This window comes from Gossypium raimondii, chromosome 11 (genome assembly GCF_025698545.1).
Source record: "Gossypium raimondii isolate GPD5lz chromosome 11, ASM2569854v1, whole genome shotgun sequence".
NCBI classification, from domain to species: domain Eukaryota; kingdom Viridiplantae; phylum Streptophyta; class Magnoliopsida; order Malvales; family Malvaceae; genus Gossypium; species Gossypium raimondii.
The window spans coordinates 6,229,029-6,249,454 of record NC_068575.1 but is presented as its reverse complement, the minus strand read 5'-3'; the positions used below and the strand labels follow the sequence as shown (position 1 = coordinate 6,249,454).

Genomic DNA, 20,426 nt, shown 5'->3' with positions numbered 1-20,426 from the left:
ATAACGTTGCTTTGTTTTCCAAAGAATCCTCTGAGAAGCATAAAAATAACACAAGTTCATGATAATTTTGTTTCAGAGGTTGGGTGTAAAACACAACATACTTTGAAAAATAACATGAGGTAGAATGTATGAACTACGACCCAAGAGAGCATGAATGGTCATTAATTACAACTACAGAGATCACAACGCCATAAAACCCATGACAACTTGAGCACTCGAGCCGCGTACTGTCAAATTGGATGGCATAACAAGCACCATAACTTAACCAAATGCCCAAATTAATAGGTTGTTTGAAACACATACCGTCTCCTTGTCTAGATTAAAAACACTAACAACCTTCAGTTAAGATGAAAAATTGATGAACTTTACAACCTATACTTAAAATCAATTCTCAGGACACTAAATATACAGAAAAATAAGCTAATAACCTTATTTTAACTACACCGAGCTAACCTAAACAATCATATACCCTAAGAAAAATAAAACTATACGATTTTTTTTAATGAAACCCTCACTTCATTTTACAAGCAATAACTTTAACGAGAAAGAAACGGTGGAAAATTAAAAAAAAAAAACTTGATCACAATTTCGAAGAAACCCAAATCAGGTTGAACAAAATGAAATCACACTAGATGATCAAAATAATATAAAAACAACGGCAATCGATCAAAGATTCAAATAAACTTTTCAAAACCCTAACTGAATTAGGGAAAAAAAAGAGAGTAAAAGAGGGATTTTTTTGGTCATACCTGAAAACATTAGAAGATGCATTGATTGGCCGAGTGGGCCAAGAAAATCCGGAATAAGGTCCGTCAGGGGCAGGGATATCGTTGATCAAGGTTGCATAATCGAAGCTAGACCAATAATTGGTGTTTTCAGGTGATACCATTCTCCACTGAATTTGCTTTTAGCCGGAAGGGTTTGGTTTGATTTCCGGCTTTTGGCAAAGAAAATGGAGTTTCTGTTTGGCAAGAGAGAAAACTAAAAACAAAGGGCGGGACACAGAGGATTGGTGGGAGGGGATGGGCATTAGCACCTTGGAACCCTTTTTTGGGCTTTAAAAGCCCAGTTGGCAACTTAGACCAAGTCTGAAGTTCCTTCGGGTATGGAGTATCAAATCCGGATGTATATCTCACACACATTATGCATATTCCATTTAGTAGCTATACTATGATTGAGTTGGTGTCACGTGTCGGTCGACATTAACACTAACTCAGTTACAGATATTATATTTATATCTTATCGTATTTATTTTAAATTATATTATTTGAGGATATTATAATTTTTTTATTTAAAAAACAGATAAAAATATACATATAGTGGTATTTGGACCTATGTATCACTTAACTAAAGTTTTATTTTGATATTTTTATACATTTTAATTTTATTATATACACTTTATTATCTCCATCAATTGTATATATTGAAAATATTGTTGATTGAGTTGGTGCCATAAGTTAACTCAACATAACTCAAAATTGATGACAACACTATGATAAACAATTGTAGTGCATTTAGTATTCTTAATATGATGTATTTACGTATTTGAATTATGTTTTACTCGCAATTTAATCTATCTCTTTTAATTTTTAACATCGTACATATTTCATATGTTATTATTTAATTTCAAACCATATGTTTCATTATTTATTGTATATTGTTAAACAAGTTTTAAATATATAGTTTCCACACATACGCATTAAATTTCCTACTATATTATAACACAATTATATTTTTTCATCCAATAAAATTCAAAGTCAAAGTCAAAGCTTTCAATAGACGACAAAATTTTATTTAACATTATTTTCTTTATTTAATAAAATCTTAGAATGAATTGTTAAAAAATCAAAATCAAAATTTTATTTAATCTTTAAGTGATCACAATTTAAAATTTAAAATAAATTATATTATCACTTTTTATCAAATAAATTAAAATAAATATTTTCTTTTTTTTATTTGAATTTCAAGATATTTTATTTCAAAATAGAAAAATTTGCAATTTTAATGAAAATTGTGATTTTGATGTTAGTTTAATAATCAGGTTTTGATCTCTTATTGTAATTTTTTCTCTTAATGACTAATTGAAATACATGATTTTGAAAATTCTTTATATTATTATCGTATAACATTTTGTTTTTAAGTCGGATCGAAATAGTAGTTTCGAGACCACAAAATCGAGTTAAAATATTTATTTTATTATTTTAATAAATTTTGCTGCATGATAGAATGATAGTATAAAAATTTCGTTAAGAAATTTTAAAGTTTAAATGCTTAATTCAATAAAAGGACTAAATCGCATAAAGCGTAAAAATTGAGTTCTTTAGTTTAAATGTTTTAAATGGCTATGGAATTAAAATGTACAAGTACTTAAAGGGTAATTAGACCATTCATAAGGTGAGTGGACTTTCATGGACATTAATGGCCTTATACTTGATGATTTAAATGGTTTAATAACCAAGGGTAAAATGGTTTAATACCTATGCTTTAATTTTTGGATTGGTTGATGAATTTGTGAGTTTTCATTGATGATAGTTTGATGTTTTTGTTGTTTGATGATGAAAAATAAATATTTGATGTTAGATTATTGTGTTTTATGAAGTGATTTTTGATGAAAATGCAAATTAGGGATTAAATTGTGAAATGTGTAAATTGAGTAGTTGAAATGTGAAATAAATGCAAGTTTTGGGCTGCTAGGGACCCCTAATGAATTCGGCTAAGCATGGGTATATCGAAATTTTGTGTAATTTGTGATTTTGTGAAATAGGGAATAAATTGAACAAATGTGAAATTTAAGGGGCTAAAGTGCAAAATTCCCATTTATGTGTTTTTGGATGAAATTGAATGAATATGTTTTTAAATAATTTAAATTTGAATTGATTTAGATCAAGAAAGAAAGAAATCGGAGTTAGATCGGGGAAAGTCGAAAGTTATCAAGTAATCGATCCGTTTCGCCAATTTTGATACGAGGTAAGTTCATAAGTAAATAAATGTTTTTGAAATTAAATATAAATGTTTTATACCTTGCTGAAATTAAATTGTACATGGTTATATATTTTCGATATTGAATTGTTTATGTATATATGATGCCGAATTGGATTTGTATTTGATTATACATTATCAAACTTGATTCGTGTATGGCTATACATTGCCAAATTGTTTGGTATATGGATATAAGTTGCTGAATTGATTCGTACAGGGTTGTACATTGCTGAAATTAATTCATACATGGTTATATATTGTCAATATTGAATTGTTTATGAATATAGGATGCCGAATTTGATTTATGTATGATTATACATTGCCGAACTTGATTCGTGAATGGTTATACATTGCCGAATTGTTGGGTATATCAATATTCATTGCTGAATTGGATTCGTATATGAATATATATTGTTGAATTGATTTGAGCATTGGATGACTGATTTTGCGTATGAAATAATTTAATTATGAAGTCGATAGCTTTGAATGAACCATAGAAAATGTATTTGAAATTGACGACATGATAATAGGACTTCAAGATGTGATTTTTGTGTAGGACCATGTCTGGGACATTGGCATCAAAGTAAGAAAACGTGTAAGACCTTTTCTGGGACATTGGCATCGTATATGATTTGTATAAGACCCTGTCTTGGACAGTGGCATCAAAATGCGTTAACATGTAAGACCATATAAGGGATATGACATTGTACGAGTTTTATAAGATTTCTATGTGTTCTTAACAAATCTAAATGTGGTTTTAAACTGAATGGTTCAGGTATGTGTGAGTGTATATGTTTATAAAATATAAAGGTAAGTTAGCACTTAATGTAATAATATGAGTTCATATGTGTTATTTAATTGTATATGTGTTTGTCATATGTTTGAGTTCAGCTTAGTTGAATTGAATTATAATTTTCATTGAAATGATTTATTTGCTTATGACTTACTAAGCTTCCAAAGCTTACTTTGTGCATTCTTCCACTGTTTTATAGATTATCGAAGTTAGCTCAAATTCAGGGATCGTTGGGAAAAGTCATCACACTATCGATCATTTTGTTGGTACTTTTGAAGCTTTATATATATGACATATGGCATGTATAGGCTAGTGAACTATTAGTGTATTTTTGAAATGTAATTCTAGCCATATGATTTGGCTTGGAAATGATGTATATGATAGAATTGTGTTTAGCATGCTTATTATGATATGTGACGTTTTGAGGATTAAATGTTGGCAAAAAAAAAAATGAAAAAAAAATGAATGAAACGAAAATGAATTGACTATTTTGATCTGTGTTTTATCCGTAATGCTTCGTAACCCTAATTCGGTGACGGATTCAGGCTAGGGGTTGTTACATATCGTTAAAAAATGAAATATCATAACACAACAATTATTTTATTTAATTAAGTTATTATATTTTAAAATAAGCTTAAATATTTATTTAATATATTTTAATTTATAGTCAGTGCTAGTGTGACGGTACAATGATTAAAAATAATGGAAAAATAAAACGAAGTTGATGAAGAATAAGATCTAGAATAACATATTAAAAGTTTAAAAAGAAAGAAAAAGGTGGAAATTAGTATTGGTGTACCAAAACATTTTTTTTGATAAAATAGAAATTTAAACTCACACATTTAAAGAATCATACAGGCATAGTTTATGGATTCATCCCACAACTTTAAAAATAAGATAAAAATTCTTGACTGATAGACTGGTTTAAAGAAAACAATAATTTCTTAAACAATATAATGTTTGTAGAAAAGGTTGAGCAATTAAATTATTTTAACACTAAGCGCCAACAAAGATATCAATCAAATCTACCCAAGGATCTACTATATATTAATTTAAGTTTCCTGAAAACCATGCCATTATCAAATATCTCACTTTATATATAACATGCATTTGTGGTTGATGGACATCATTTTATTCAAACATCTCACTTTATATATAACATAGTATTTAAGGTTGACGATGTCTATAAATAGCAACTCCTAAATGCATTTGGATCATACAAATCTCAGACAAAGATGTCTTCTAAAATGCCTGCAAACCTTGTACCATCAATGTCCAAGGAAAATCGCCATTTGGCCGATTTTGTTCCTAGCTTTTGGGGGGATATTTTCCTCTCTACTCCTCCTGGAATGGTATGTTTCTACGTGTGAAAACCTCTTTGTATGAGACTAGACAGACATATATCTACCTCACTAGGACTTGGTCTGTCTATTTATTTAATAGTGATATAAGGTAAAACTATCATGAAAGTTTATATGATACGAGTTGGATTTTTTACTTAAAAAAATAGATAAATCAGTCATTGTATGTTAAAAATTCTGTTTGTTTCCACTGTTAAGTGATGATGTGTCCCTATTTGGTTGCTTGAATTAATCTCTCCATGTCAATAATTCTATTCATTTCACTATTTGTAAAAAATTCTATCTATTTTGCTTGAATTAGTCTTTTCACGTCAGCATAAGATACATGTGGCCTGCCATGCATCACTATCTCGCTATTCCATCAACCGCATCAACACTTAATAGTAAAAATAAATAAAATTTTTAATAGAATGTCTAGTTTGTTCTTTGATCTAACGTACAAGGACTAATATTACGTTTTTTAATGTTTATATTATAGTAGTAATATATATTACTATAGATTTAATTTTTATGTGTTATAAATTACATAATATATAAAAATAACCTAACATATTACAAACTTTAAAAAAGGGCATGGCCGAGTTGGGCTCAAGCTTGAACATTTAAGGTCTGAGCTCGACCCATATTTTAAACGGATCTAATTTTTTTTTCCAAACTCTCTCAATTTTTGGATGGGCCTTAAGACTTGATCGAGTAACTCAACCCGTGAATAAATCTAATTAATACTGAGTTTTAGTGATGGTGGTAAATCTGGGACATGTTAGGTTTAGCTAGTGCCGGGGTTGTTTCGGTTAAGGTTTAGTGGAAGCTCTTGATTAGTTCTTTTTAATATATATATATATATATATATATATATATAATTTGTTTTTATAAAATTAACCTGAAATGGGTAGCAAAATTGTTGACTGTTAGTCATTGCAATATTGTGGGTGACATTGAGAAATAAAACACCCACAAAGGTTAGAGTTGAATTTTGCAACTCTCTCATCTCTATTCTCATTCTAATATGATGGACGCATGAAAATGTATACTTTAAATTTAATTGAAAACTTTTCACACTTAAATAGGATATGGATGCCAGAACCCAACAAGAGTATGAAGAATTGAAGCAGAAAGTGAGGAGAATGTTGGTGGCAAATATGGACAAACCATCCCAAAAATTACACATAATTGATGCAGTCAAACGCTTAGGTGTAGCTTACCATTTTGAGAAAGAGATAGAAGATGCCTTAGAAGTTATATATGATCATTACTGCAATCATATTCAGATTGATGATGATGAAGATCTCTACACTACTGCTGTTCGATTTCGTTTGCTAAGAGAGCATGGCTTCAATGTTCAGTGCGGTATGCTTTAATTTATTATATATATAATCATAAAAAGTTCATACATGCAACTATATTTAAGAGGTGAAATCCAATAAATTTAAAGTTGGAATACTTGCTTTTATGTTTTTCTCAGTTTTGATGACTTCATTTAGGAAAGTAATGTTTCAAATTTGATTGGATTGAGCAGAGACCTTCAACAAGTTCAAAAATGAGAAAGGAAAGTTCAAAGAATCCTTAATTAGTGATGTGAAAGGCATGCTAGAATTGTATGAAGCTGCACATTTTCAACTACACGAGGAAAATCTATTAGAAGAAGCTCTTTCTTTCACCACTTTTCATCTAAAGTTGGCAGAAACTACGGGGGACTATCCTCTCTCCACACAGATTGCTAATGCTCTAAAGCGACCCCTTCTTAAGAGCTTACCAAGGTTGGTTGCTTGGAGTTACATTTCCATATATGAAGGATATGGTACCCAAGACAAAAATTTAATGAAATTTGCAAAGTTAGATTTCAAAATGGTACAACATTTGCACATGAAGGAAATAAGTGAGATATACAGGTAATCTATAGTGCCACAAGGTTTTCATCCAAATAAGAACCTTTTATACACAGGTTTATAAATAATATATATTTATTCTTATTTTAGGTGGTGGAAAGGTTTAGATGTTGAAACCAATTTTCCCTTTATACGAGACAGATTGGTGGAATGTTACTTATGGATATTGGGAGTATACTTTGAACCTCATTACTCTGTTGCTAGAACTTTCATGACCAAAGTAATATCGTTGACATCAATTGTGGATGATACTTATGATGCATATGCCACATATGAAGAACTTGAAATATTTACAAAAGCAATCCAAAGGTAATTAAACAGACAAAGGTAAAATTTTTTTGATTGAATTATAGAGAGAGATAGCCATTTGAATTGATGACATATTGTAGGTGGGATATCAATTGCCCTGATCAACTTCCAGACTGCATGAAATTGTGCTATAGTGAGCTCTTAAAAATTTTTAAAGATATGGAAGACTTGATGTCCGGACAAGGAAAATCATATCGTGTCCAACTCGCAAAAGAAGCGGTATATATGATCAAACATTCTTAATTTGTAACTTCAATAAACTAAATTAATTGGTGTTTGCTAACTTCTTTATTTGTTTGTTTGTCAATAGATGAAACAAGTATGTCAAGCCTACTTTGTTGAGGCCAAATGGCTGCATGAACATTATATGCCAACGGTGGAGGAGTATTTGTCTGTTGCATTTGTTTCTACTTGTTATCCAATGCTTACAATTGTATCCTTTGTCGGCATGGAGGATAGCATAACGAAGGAGACATTCACTTGGGCATTTAATACACCAAAGATTCTTCGAGCTTCAACAATTATTTGTAGGCTGATGGATGATGTTGTTAGCCATCAGGTATATCATTTATTTTCATCATTGTAGTGTTCGGGTTGATTTCGATTCGATTTTTTTAAAACATTTATTTAAAACTTATATTTATTGCAGTTTGAGCAAGAGAGAGAACATGTTCCTTCGGCTGTGGAGTGTTACACGAAACAATATGGGGTATCAGCACAAGAGGCATACGATGAGTTCTACAAGCGAATAAACAATGCTTGGAAGGATATGAACGAAGCGTTCTTGAAACCAACGGTGGTGCCGACATCGGCTCTTAATCGAATTCTCAACCTTACTAGGGTTATAGATCTACTTTACAAGGATGAAGATGCTTATACGCGTGTTGGTGATTCAGCAAAAACTAGCATCACTGCCCTGTTGATTGATCCAATCTCAATTTGATTCAGGGATTTAAAAGTTTGAATAAACCCAAAATCACTTTCGAAAAGTGGTATCCGTGTGAAATTTAGTCTCTTATTATCGGGTTGTCACCTCATATGTAAAAAAAATAATGTTCTGCTTGGCAACCTTTTCCTACGTTTGAGTGCTTCAAGTTTAGTTTGAGTTGTTTAGGTGTTGACTATGTTTTCTATTGTATTAATAAAACTTTATGCCGAAATGATGTTGTTTGAAATTGTGTGATTAGAATCCTGTCATTTATTAAAAAAATAAATATAGTGGCAAAATAAGAAGATTTGTGGGGTGAAAGGCCGATCGTTCTTATTGCTTTGCAATCGTTCTACCGTCATTATCAACGTTTATTATAACAAATATGGTAGACAATTTTTTTGGGAATGTCCTCGGATGGAATAATCAATGTGATAATAATATCAGTATAGATGATGTGAATTCCCTTGAAGATGGCAACAGCTAGAACTTTTTAAAGTAAACGCTCATAAAGGACAAATCTGTATAAACTAAGTAATATCATCGAACACCAATCGGTGGATGAAATTCGGGTAGTCCAGATTGAAATCAAGAACATCATTCCCATGCTTCAATCAATGTGTCAAACAATGGGCAACATGATTAGCTTATCTATGGGTAAAAAAAAACTAAAATCAACGAAGGACTCACAAGAACCTAAGGTCTCCCTAACAATACAACCATAGAAAGATAAATCTAGAGTTAAATTATTAATTTTGTTTATAATAAAAGCACAAATTAGAACAGCTGTAGAAAAATCTTCTGGAGGGCCTTTTAACTGACGTACGACATAGCAAAGCCTCAACAAATGGTGAAAAGGTAAAGAATAAAAGTACAATTGTCTATTAAAATTAGTAAAAATTCGATAGAGAACTTAATTTATAGATCTGTCATATTAGATTATCAAGAAAAAAAGTTAGAGGTGAAAGTATATTTGAATCCATTGATATATTAAAAGTTTGAAAATTTCAAATTAGATCGTAATTTTTAGACAAGGCGACCATCTCTCTTCTTTGAAGATAGATGTGAAAAAGTTAGGTTATGCGTAATGTGGAAACCATAACTATATAACAGGTAACCTTAATTTTTTGAAAATGTTTTTCAAAAGTTTGATAGTTATTATTATCAAAAAGTGTATTTGAGAAGATAAAATGTCTATTTTAGACTTGATGCTATAAAGTAAAAAATATGTATTTAAATTTATTAATATATAATATATGGAACATATAAACTTAAATTATAATTAAAAGTTAAAAATAGTTTATTAAGTAAATAATATTATGATATATGGAATACATGTAACATATAAACTCAAATTCATTATTATTATGGTATATGAAATATATAAGCTTAAATTACAATAAAAATTTAAATGTAAAATATCTTTTAAATATAAACAACCATTAGTCCAAATCCATTTTGAATATAGTTTTTAAAATTATAATGTAATTTAAAATTTTAAAACTATTAAAATTTTTAAAAAATTATGGCTTATCATAATAAAAATTCGATTTAAAAATAGCGTTTGTAGGCACAATGTAAGTTTTTTTGTTTTTTAGAATCAAGCCTTGGTAAAGTTTTTGTGTTATTATTTCAGACATTTTGAATTCTCAAGTGCAGTAGAGGTTAAGGATTAAATGAAATTGGGATACCATCAAATTTGTATCCTTTTCAATAATTAATGTCATTTTAATATTTTCATTACGAAAGAAATCAAATTCAAAATAATGTGTCAACTTTTAAATGAAAATACTAAAATAACATTAAATTATTGAAAAGAGATACAAGTTTGATGGTATCCCAATTTTATTTAATCCTTGATTGATATGGGATTTGAATCTTGACATTTGCAACTCTTTGCCAATTCCAAGCAGAGATTTTCTCCATAAAGAAAAAAAACCATTTGTTTCGGTATGCGAACTATGACTCATTATACCTATATTTATAATTAACTTAACGATTTTTATATGGGAATTATATATTTTTGTTTGCTACTAAATTCTATTGTTTTTTATAGTCAAGCAATTATTACACATTATTATTTATATTTAGTTAATTACTACTATAATTTTTCTCCACATATAATTACCTTTTTCTTAAATATATATATTATTTAATCGAAGCTTGTTTGAAATAATGATTAGAATTTTTATCTGACACTTTGATAGTACGAGTTTAAACTCTATCATCTCTCTACTTCCTCATGGTGTAATGGTAAGAAAATTACTATTTCTAAAATAATGTATGATTAGAAAGGCTCAAATGCTCGATGATGAAGAAAAGAATAAATAGTGTTGACACCATTTTTTTGATTGAAAAAACGGGGTCGACTTGGGTTTTGAAAAACAAAAACGGGAGTCGCCACCAATCCTTTTTTGATAAGGTGTGATCGGATCACCTTGAAAAGTGGTTGTTTTAATAAATAATTTAATTTTATTAAAACAACGATTTTGGTCCACGAAATTCAGAAAAACGGGTTCGGGAGTCGGTTACGCACGAGGAAAGATTAGCACCCTCGATACGCCCAAAATTGGTACCTAGTTGATTACTTAATGTCTTAATGTCGAAAATTGAAAACTTTAAAGAAATTTAAAATACGATCCTTTAAAAAAACTAGAATGGCATGGATTAAAATTCAAGAGGATATTTGGCAATTTGGTTTAAACGAGAAATCGAAATCCAGTACCTTAGGACACATCCCTCGAATTTCCAAACGCAAAACATTGCCTTATTTCGAATTTAAAAAAAAAGAAGGATATTTAGCCATTTGGTTGAACGAGAAAAATCGACACCCAGCACCTTAGGGCACGTTCTCTCGAATTTTCCAAACGCAAAACATTGCCTTATTTCGAAAATTTTTAAAATGATGTTTGGCTATTCGGTTAAATAAGAAAAATCGACACCCAGCACCTTAGGGCACGTTTTCTCGAATTTCCCAAACGCAAAACATTGCCTTATTTTAAAATTATTTTTAAATTTTTTTTTAAAGGATATTAAGCCATTTGGTTAAGCGAGAAAAATCGACACCCAGCACCTTAGGGCACGTTTTCTCGAATTTCCCAAACGCAAAACATTGCCTTATTTTAAAATTATTTTAAAATTTTTTAAAGGATATTAAGCCATTTGGTTAAGCGAGAAAAATCGACACCCAGCACCTTAGGGCACGTTTTCTCGAATTTCCAAACGCTAAGTATTGCCTCAATTTGAAATATTTTCCTTTTTTGAAATATGATATTTATATGCATAATGGAATAATAAACATGATAATGTGAATATAAAAAAATGAACAAAAACGAATAATAAAATAAATCAATCATACATATTCCATAGCAAATAAATAAATAAATAAAACTAAAGCATAAACATGGACATGTGAATAAGTACATAAATGAACATAAAAAAATGAAAGTACATGAAAATTATAAAATATATAAAAAATATATGTGTGCATATAAGGAAATATACATGTATGTATATACATAAAATTACGGAAATATGAAAATATATGTATATATGTATTTTAAAATTATTATATAAAATATATATAAGTAAGCATGTACATCTATACATATGTAACTATCATAAAAAGTATATATATATATAAAATATAAAAAGTATATATATAAGTATATATATGAATCATAAAAATATAAAGAACATATATAAAATACGTATTTAAAATATGAAGAATATGTAAGTACATATATATATATTTATGAAAGTAAAGTATATAGATATGTATAAAAATTGTGAAATATAAATATATATATATAGGTACGTATATGCATATTACATATGTATATCATAAAATCACATATATGTATATAAATATAAGTAATTAAAATAATAATACTATAATAAGATAAACATATAAAAAATTTACATAAATAAGTGTAAATGGAAATACGATGATAATAAAATAATATTAAATAATAATAATAATAATAATAATAATAATAATAATAATAATACTAATGAACAAAATAATAAAAATGCTACAAAAGGGCTTAAATTAAAGTAAAAGTAAAAATACTGGGCGAATTCGAAATAAATAAAAACAGAAAGGACTAGATTGTGACATGCGCCAAAAGAGGGGGGACCAAAACAGTAAATATCCCAAAACACTGCGCTTTGATGGGGACCAAAATGAATCAAAATAAAATTATGTAGCAAAATTAAAAAAAACAAAAGGGATTGGATTAAGCTATGCCGCAAATGCGGAGGGGCCTATTGCGCAAATAGCCCCTCCGACGAAAACACGCGGATCCTTGGGTGCGGGTCGGGTCGGATCGCGGGCCGGCCTCCTAAACGGCGTTGTTTTGGGCGTTCTGGGGCTAGGCCAAAACGGTGCCGTTTTGTACCCCTATAAATTTTAAAAAATTTTCAAAAAATTCATTCCTTCCTTGTTTTCCAAAAAAAAAAATTCCAAACTCTCTCTCAACTCCCCCTTTCTTTCCCGGCGGCCATCGGTCCGGCCTTTGGTCATTGTCGATCATCGGCCATTGCCGTGCACTGCAAGGGAGGCCAAAAGTCTCCCCTTTTTTTTCACCGAATCGTCTCTTCGTTCCCCTAATCGCTCCGGTGTCGGTAAAACAAGGTAAAGATGCCTCATTTCTTCTTTTTTGTTTAATATTTTGAAATAAAAAAAAATCAAGAAAAAAAAGAAAAAAAGAAAAAAACCTTCAATCTTTTCTTTCTTCTGAACCGTTCTTTTTTATTACAATGGTTTTTAATCGATTTTACACTGATTTCCAAAAACAAAGTCCCCCCTTCAATCTGTTTTTCATCGGTTTTTATACCGAATATATAAAAAAAATAAAGCCCCATGTTGCTTGCTGTTGTGGTTTTTCTTTATTGTTTGCAGGTGGAGTAGGTGGCGGTAGGATAGTGGCGGTGGTGGCAGTGGAGGCGGCGCCGAAGTCGGAAGGGTTGGTGGCGACAGTACTAGGGTTTCAGAAAAGCTGAAACCCTAGTTTGACTGTTGAGGTTGGTGAGTTGGGCCATTCGGGTTTTGGGCTTTGCCTTTGGGCTGGTCCATTTAATTGGCCGTTTGTGTTGAGGTTAAAATGGGCCTGTACAAATAGATTTTAGATGTGTGCCTATAAATGCATGCAACTTAGAAAAACATTTGGATCGCACAAATCTCAAATAGCTTTTAGCTCACAACAAAGAAAAAATGTCTTCTTAAAAATCTGCAAATCTTGTTGCAACTCAAGATAATAAAATGTCAAAGGAAAATCGCCATTTCGCCGATTTTAATCCCAACTTTTGCGGAGACATTTTCCTCTCTTCTCTTGCTGAAATTGTATGTTTCTTATATGTGAATATCTTATGTTTATTTGTGTCATGTATTTCATACATAGATTTTAAAGAGTAAAAGTATAATGAGGTTTCTGTATTAAGATTCAGATCTCATTTTTTCCCCTTTAATTAAAAAATAGGTAAATTATTTCTTGTATATTAGATTAAAGAGCAAATTGGTTATTTCACATTAAAAATTATCTATTTTTATGTTAAAAACTGCCGTAGTTGACAAAACAACCAACACTTATGTCACATATACTTCATTCTGATGTATAGGGATCAATTTTTAATAGTAAAAATGGATAAATTTGTTAATAGAAGGACCGATTTGCTCTTTAATCTAACGTATAGGGACTGATTTGCCCATTTTAAGTACAGGGTGCAAAATGAAATCTCACTCCTAGTACAAGGGCCTCCATGATACTTTTACCATTTTAAAGGTTTTTATATATATATTTGAAAGATTATATATTCTTTCAAAAGAAAATTATATATTTATTTTCATTTCATTCTGTATTTGACATAAATGTTAGATAAAAAAAATTGAAAATGTTGAGTAACACTATATGAAATTGATTATAAGTATAGCCTTAAAATACATTTAATAATGTGATTCTTAGAATGAATTGAAAGCGTTTCAAACATGAACAGAATACAGATGCTAAAGCTCATCTACAATACGAAGAATTGAAGCAACAAGTGAGGAGGATGTTGGTGATAAGTACTGATAAACCTTACCAAAATTTGGACATAATTGATGCAATCCAACGTTTAGGTGTGGCTTATCATTTTGAGAATGAGATAGTGTCACGGACTTAGAGCTTTCCCACGGATCCGTGCGGCCTTAGGCAATTTCTTTGCTTAAAAACGCCTAAGTCAGCCTAACTTGCAATGATAAAAGATTCAACAGTAAAAAAGCCTAAGTCAGCTTAACTCACAATGATAAAGGATTCAACAGAATTCCCTTAAGGTTTACACGAAGAACAGCAGAAGAACGAAGTAAGAACGAGCCTTGAAAGATGAACAAAAGCAAGAATACTTGAGAGAAAAGTTTGAGTGAATACTCTCAAAATTCTTATTAACAACTGAATGAATTACAATGAGCAAAAAGGTCTCTATTTATAGTTGAGCCTCCCTAAAATCAACGGTGTAGATTAAAGTACATCAATGGCTACAGTTAAAAGCTGAATACAATTAGAACTCTAAGCTTACATAATAAGCTATATACAATTAGAACTCTAAGATTCCATAATTATATCTTCTAGATCACTTCCCGTTTTTACCAGGCTCTTGAGGTGGGCTTTTAATCTCTCCAAACAGCGGGCCAGTGTGATTGGGCCAAGTGACCTCCCTCAAATACGATGGTTCGTACAAGTTTGTCATGGTTGCGTGCTCCAATGCGCAACCCATGACATTCTCCCCCACTTGTTCTAGCGACGCCCTTGTCACATCCTCCTTATGGAACTGGTCAATCTTTTCTTGGAACTGCCATAATGCCTCGACAGGTTCCCAACTTGCTTCACTATCAGGAAGTCCCTTCCATCGAACTAAGTACTCATGCCGTGGTCGGTGGTACTTTTGTCTAATTACTCGATCTGCCTCATTGTTTTTGACTTCATGATCGTATGACACCTTTACCCCCATCGGTGCTCGTTCAGACTTGCCTCGATTTGGATCCTCTTGATCCCCATGAAACGGCTTAAGCATGCTTACATGGAAAACTGGGTGGACTTTATGTTTTGCTGGCAACCAGTTTGTAGGCCACCTTGCCTACTCTCTTCACAACTTTAAACGAACCTTCATACCTTCGCACAAGACCCTTGTGCAAGCCAGTATATCGTAAAATCAAGTGTAGTTTAGCAAGGACAGAGTCACCCACTTGAAATTGCACATCCCTTCGGTTCTGATCGGCCCACTTCTTGCTACGCTTACTTGCCTTGTGTAAAAAAGCTCTAGCCAAGTCATTCTTTTCTTGCCAATCTTTTGCGAATCGATAGGCTGCGGGATTTGGTCCTGTATAATGGGTCACAACAGCGTTGAGTGTGAGTGGCTGTTGACCCGTCACTATTTCAAATGGACTTTGATTTGTGGCCCCACTTCGCTGCAAGTTATATGAAAATTGGGCCACATCCAACAACTTTGGCCAATCCTTTTGTGTGGCACTCACATAGTGTCGAAGATACGTCTCCAACAATGCATTTACTCGTTCAGTTTGCCCATCGGTTTGTGGATGCATGCTCGTGGAGAAATTCAAATCTGAGCCCATTGACTTGAACAACTCCGTCCAGAATCGACCCGTGAATCGTCCATTTCGATCACTGATAATAGACAGTGGCACTCCCCAATATTTCACCACATGTCTAAGGAACAACCGAGCTGCTTCCTCAGCAGGGCACTCATTGGTCACTGGAATAAATGTCGCATATTTTGAACACCTATCCACCACAACCAAAATACTCGCGAACCCGTCAGACTTAGGCAAACCAATAATAAAATCCATGGATAAACTCTCCCATGGCCTTTCCGGAACTGGCAAAGGTTGAAGCAAACCGGCTGGAGTCTTTAACTCAACCTTGTCTTGTTGGCACACTAGACAAGTTTTCACATAAGTGTCCACATCAGCACACATGTGAGGCCAATAATATCGATCCTCCAAAAGGGCCAAAGTGCGATGCATCCCTGGATGACCCGCCCATTTCGAGTCATGACACTCTTTCATGACTTCTTTACGGAGTTTCCCATAATAGGGCACATAGAGGCGGTGTCCATGAGTGTATAACAGCTCCCCATCAAGCCAAAATCTTCTCGTTTTTCCCTCTTTGGCAAGCTCACTCAAATTTTTGGCCGTGGGATCATGGGACAATCCCTTTCAAATGCGTTCCAGCAAAGAACCCTCAGGTTGACTAATTGCTGCAAATTCCATCTTTCGACTGAGTGCATCAGCCACAATGTTGGCATTTCCTGGTTTATATTCCATTGTAAAATCAAACTCCGCTAGTAAAACCTGCCAACGAGCCTGCTTGGGAGACAACTTTTTCTGTGTTAGAAAATAACTATTGGCAACGTTATCGGTGAGGACCACGAACCTGGAACCCAATAGATAATGTCTCCATGTGCGCAAGCAGTGTACTACCGCAGTCATCTCCTTCTCTTGGATCGTATATCTACGCTCTGTCTCATTAAGCTTTCGACTCTCGAAAGCAATTAGGTGCCCATCTTGCATCAGTACTCCCCCAATAGCATAATCTGATGCGTCCGTGCGTACCTCATAAGGCTTCGAAAAATCTGGCAAGGCAAGTACCGGCTCTCTTGTCATTTCTTGCTTCAATTGATTAAAAGCCTTCTCACATTCCGGATTCCAATCCCATACCTTCCCCTTTTTTAACATGTCCGTCAAGGGAGTGGTAATTCTGGAGTAGCTTTTGACAAAGCGTCGATAGTAATTTGCCAACCCAAGGAAAGATATCAACTCCGTTACCTTGGTTGGAGACTCCCACTCTGAAATGGCTCGAACCTTGCTCTTATCCATTCGGATCTTACCACTTCCCACAATGTGGCCTAGGAATGACACCTTTTGTTGGGCAAATGAGCATTTCTCCTCCTTAATGAATAGCTCATTTTCCCTCAAAGTTTGGAACACCTCCCTCAAGTGTCCTATGTGCTCTTCAAGAGACTTGCTATACACCACAATATCGTCAAGGTAAACAACCACAAAACGATCAAGGAAGGGTTGAAGTACCTTATTCATTAGGGTGCAGAATGTAGCTGGGGCATTCATGAGTCTGAAAGGCATCACAAGGAACTCATACGAACCATACCGTGTCACACAAGCTGTCTTTGGTTCGTCCCTTTCGGCTATCCAAACTTGATGATACCCCGATCTCAAATCTAACTTGGTAAACCATCTTGCACTACTAAGCTGATCAAACAAATCTGCAATAAGAGGAATAGGGTACCTATTCTTCATAGTGATCTTGTTTAGAGCTCGATAATCGATGCACATTCTCAAGGACCCATCATGTTTCTTTTGGAACAACACTGGCACACCATATGGGGATTTAGATGGTCTAATGAATCCCGCATCCAAAAGTTCCTTCAATTGTTTCCGCAACTCTTCTAATTCTGGCAGAGACATACGATAGGGGCCCTTGCTGGCGGCACCACATTGGACATTAACTCGATTTTGTGGTCTACCTCCCTCTTGGGTGGTAAACTTTTAGGCAACTGTGCAGGCATTACATCTCGGAATGATTGCAACAATTGACCCACTTCTTTCGGGGTCTCACTAACAGACTCAGCGGTCCCTTCGATCTTCAAGGTGGCTAGATATGAAACTTCATTTCTACGTACACCTTTAGCAAACTGAATTGCTGACAGTGTTTTTCCCTCAAGGCTTCTTTTCCTTATCACTTTCACCATGCATTGATGTTTCGCGTCTGAAATCACCATGTAATTGCTCGAAGGGGCAATAAGAGCATTAACCTGATTAAGGAAGCTTAGTCCCACCACAAAATCATAATCATCAAGTGGTATTACCTTAATGGATACCTTCCCGGACCATTTACCGAGCTGAAGATGCACTCCCTTTGCAACCCCCTTGATTGGAACACTTTCTGAGTTTACTGTTTTGATCCGACCCACTTCATTATCTATCTTGAGGCGCAATTTACAAGCAGCCTCCTCGGACATGAACAAATCAGAAGCCCCTGTGTCAACAAGTGCATTCAATTTTCTGCCAGCCACAATGATGTCTACAAACATCAACCCATGGCTCATTCTATCTTCGACACCTCCTAGTATCGAACCAAGATTGTTGTCCTCCACATCGGACTCCCCCTTTGCTACCATAGCCGTGAGAGCGGCCTTCTTTGGGAAATCCTTAATCATATGTGGACCATCACAGTGAAAGCATCTTATAGGCCCACTCTTTCTCTTGTCCCAAGGCTTCTTGCCATTGTCGTTCCTAGTGAGCTTTTCTTTATCTCCCCCACTGTTACCCTTTTTATTAAATCTGGGCTTAAAAGAATTGGGATTGTCTTTCTTCCCACCAAATTCAGCAAGCGATTCTGCTACGGACATAGCCTTGGTGAGTTCTTGAACTCCTCGACGTTGCAACTCTTGCTTCGCCCACGATTTTAATCAGTCCATGAAGGAAAAGAATGCCTCTTTCTCCCCCATATCTGAGATTTAGAGCATAAGTTCACTAAACTCCTGCACATACTCCCTCACAGTGCCTTGTTGCGCAAGCCGACGCAACTTTGCCCGAGCCTCATCCTCGGCATACTCTGGGTAAAACTGTGCTTTGAACTCACATTGAAACTCCTCCCATGTTCCGATTTCGGTCCCACCACGTCTCACATCAGTGGACCGGCGACGCCACCACAACAAAGCAACGTCAGATAAATACATCGTAGCAGTAGTTACCTTAGTGACATCCTCCGTGATGCCTTTGGCACAGAAGTATTGCTCGATTCCCCACAAAAAGTTATCCACATCTCTTGCGGACCTTGTTCCCTTGAACTCCTTGGGCTTGGAAACATCAATATTGGGCTTGGGTGAGACAGCCGCTAACCCACCATTGCCCAAAGCAGCCTTGTAGATTATGAGTTCACCCTTGAGCTCCGCAATCTCTCCCTTCAAGGCCGCCACCATAGCCTCAATGGCATCATCTCTACCAGTTAACTGTTCCACATTATCCGTCACATACACTTTGAGCTGCTCCTGCATGGACTGCAATCCATCATGGAGTCTATCATCGACATCATCAATCCTTTCCTTGGTATCCCCCACGAAATTCTCGAGAGTGACGACATGATCTTCTAAAGCTAACAATATGTCCCTTGAGCGACTGGCTTTCCTAGCCCTCCCACGGGTCTCCACCCCCTCAACTTCTTTCTACATCTTTCAACGGTGGCTTCGAACCTGGCTCGGATACCAACTGTCACGGACTTAGAGCTTTCCCACAGATCCGTGCGGCCTTAGGCAATTTCTTTGCTTAAAAACGCCTAAGTCAGCCTAACTTGCAATGATAAAAGATTCAACAGTAAAAACGCCTAAGTCAGCTTAACTCGCAATGATAAAGGATTCAACAGAATTCCCTTAAGGTTTCCACGAAGAACAACAGAAGAACGAAGTAAGAACGAGCCTTGAAAGATGAACAAAAGCAAGAACACTTGAGAGAAAAGTTTGAGTGAATACTCTCAAAATTCTTATTAACAACTGAATGAATTACAATAAGCAAAGAGGTCTCTATTTATAGTTGAGCCTCCCTAAAATCAACGGTGTAGATTAAAGTACATCAATGGCTACAGTTAAAAGCTGAATACAATTAGAACTCTAAGCTTACATAATAAGCTATATACAATTAGAACTCTAAGATTCCATAATTATATCTTCTAGATCACTTCCCGTTTTTACCAGGCTCTTGAGGTGGGCTTTTAATCTCTCCAAGCAGCGGGCCAGTGTGATTGGGCCAAGTGACCTCCCTCAAATACGATGGTTCGCACAAGTTTGTCATGGTTGCGTGCTCCCATGCGCAACCCATGACAATAGAACATGCTTTACATATTATATATCATCATCACTGCAATAATGCTCAGATTGATGATGACCTATACACTGCTTCTGTTCGATTTCGTCTACTGAGAGAGCATGGCTGCAATGTTTTGTGGTATGCCTTAATTTGTTACAAGCAGTATATATATATATTAATAAAAAGAGTGCCCTAGATAGATATTATAAAAATATTTAATAGATTAAAAGTTTATATAAATGATAAATACCATTATATTGATAAATTCAATGATTTAATCTATATAATTTAAGTA

At 33.9% G+C, this 20,426-nt stretch overlaps 2 protein-coding genes across 3 annotated transcripts in view; one reads left to right on the top strand and one right to left on the bottom strand.

The window, feature by feature from the left end:
- LOC105761207 (transcription factor ILR3) overlaps window positions 1-20,426 on the bottom strand; it is a 54,541-nt gene that overhangs the window by 2,096 nt on the left and 32,019 nt on the right. Inside the window, exon 1 of one of the 2 annotated variants that reach the window (XM_012578956.2) lies at window positions 750-1,030. The exons of the other annotated variant lie outside the window; for it this stretch is intronic. Coding sequence (XP_012434410.1) covers window positions 750-889 — 140 coding nt within the window. The 5' untranslated portion in view covers window positions 890-1,030. Of the gene's footprint in view, window positions 1-749; window positions 1,031-20,426 lie in introns of those variants that run through there. 2 annotated transcript variants of the gene reach the window in all.
- LOC105761208 ((+)-delta-cadinene synthase isozyme A) lies at window positions 4,977-8,503 on the top strand. The gene is made up of 7 exons (XM_012578957.2): window positions 4,977-5,124; window positions 6,201-6,480; window positions 6,650-7,022; window positions 7,110-7,328; window positions 7,409-7,547; window positions 7,639-7,887; window positions 7,978-8,503. Exons 1-7 carry the CDS (start codon window positions 5,008-5,010, stop codon window positions 8,269-8,271), a joined length of 1,671 nt encoding a protein of 556 aa, XP_012434411.1. The 5' UTR covers window positions 4,977-5,007; the 3' UTR covers window positions 8,272-8,503.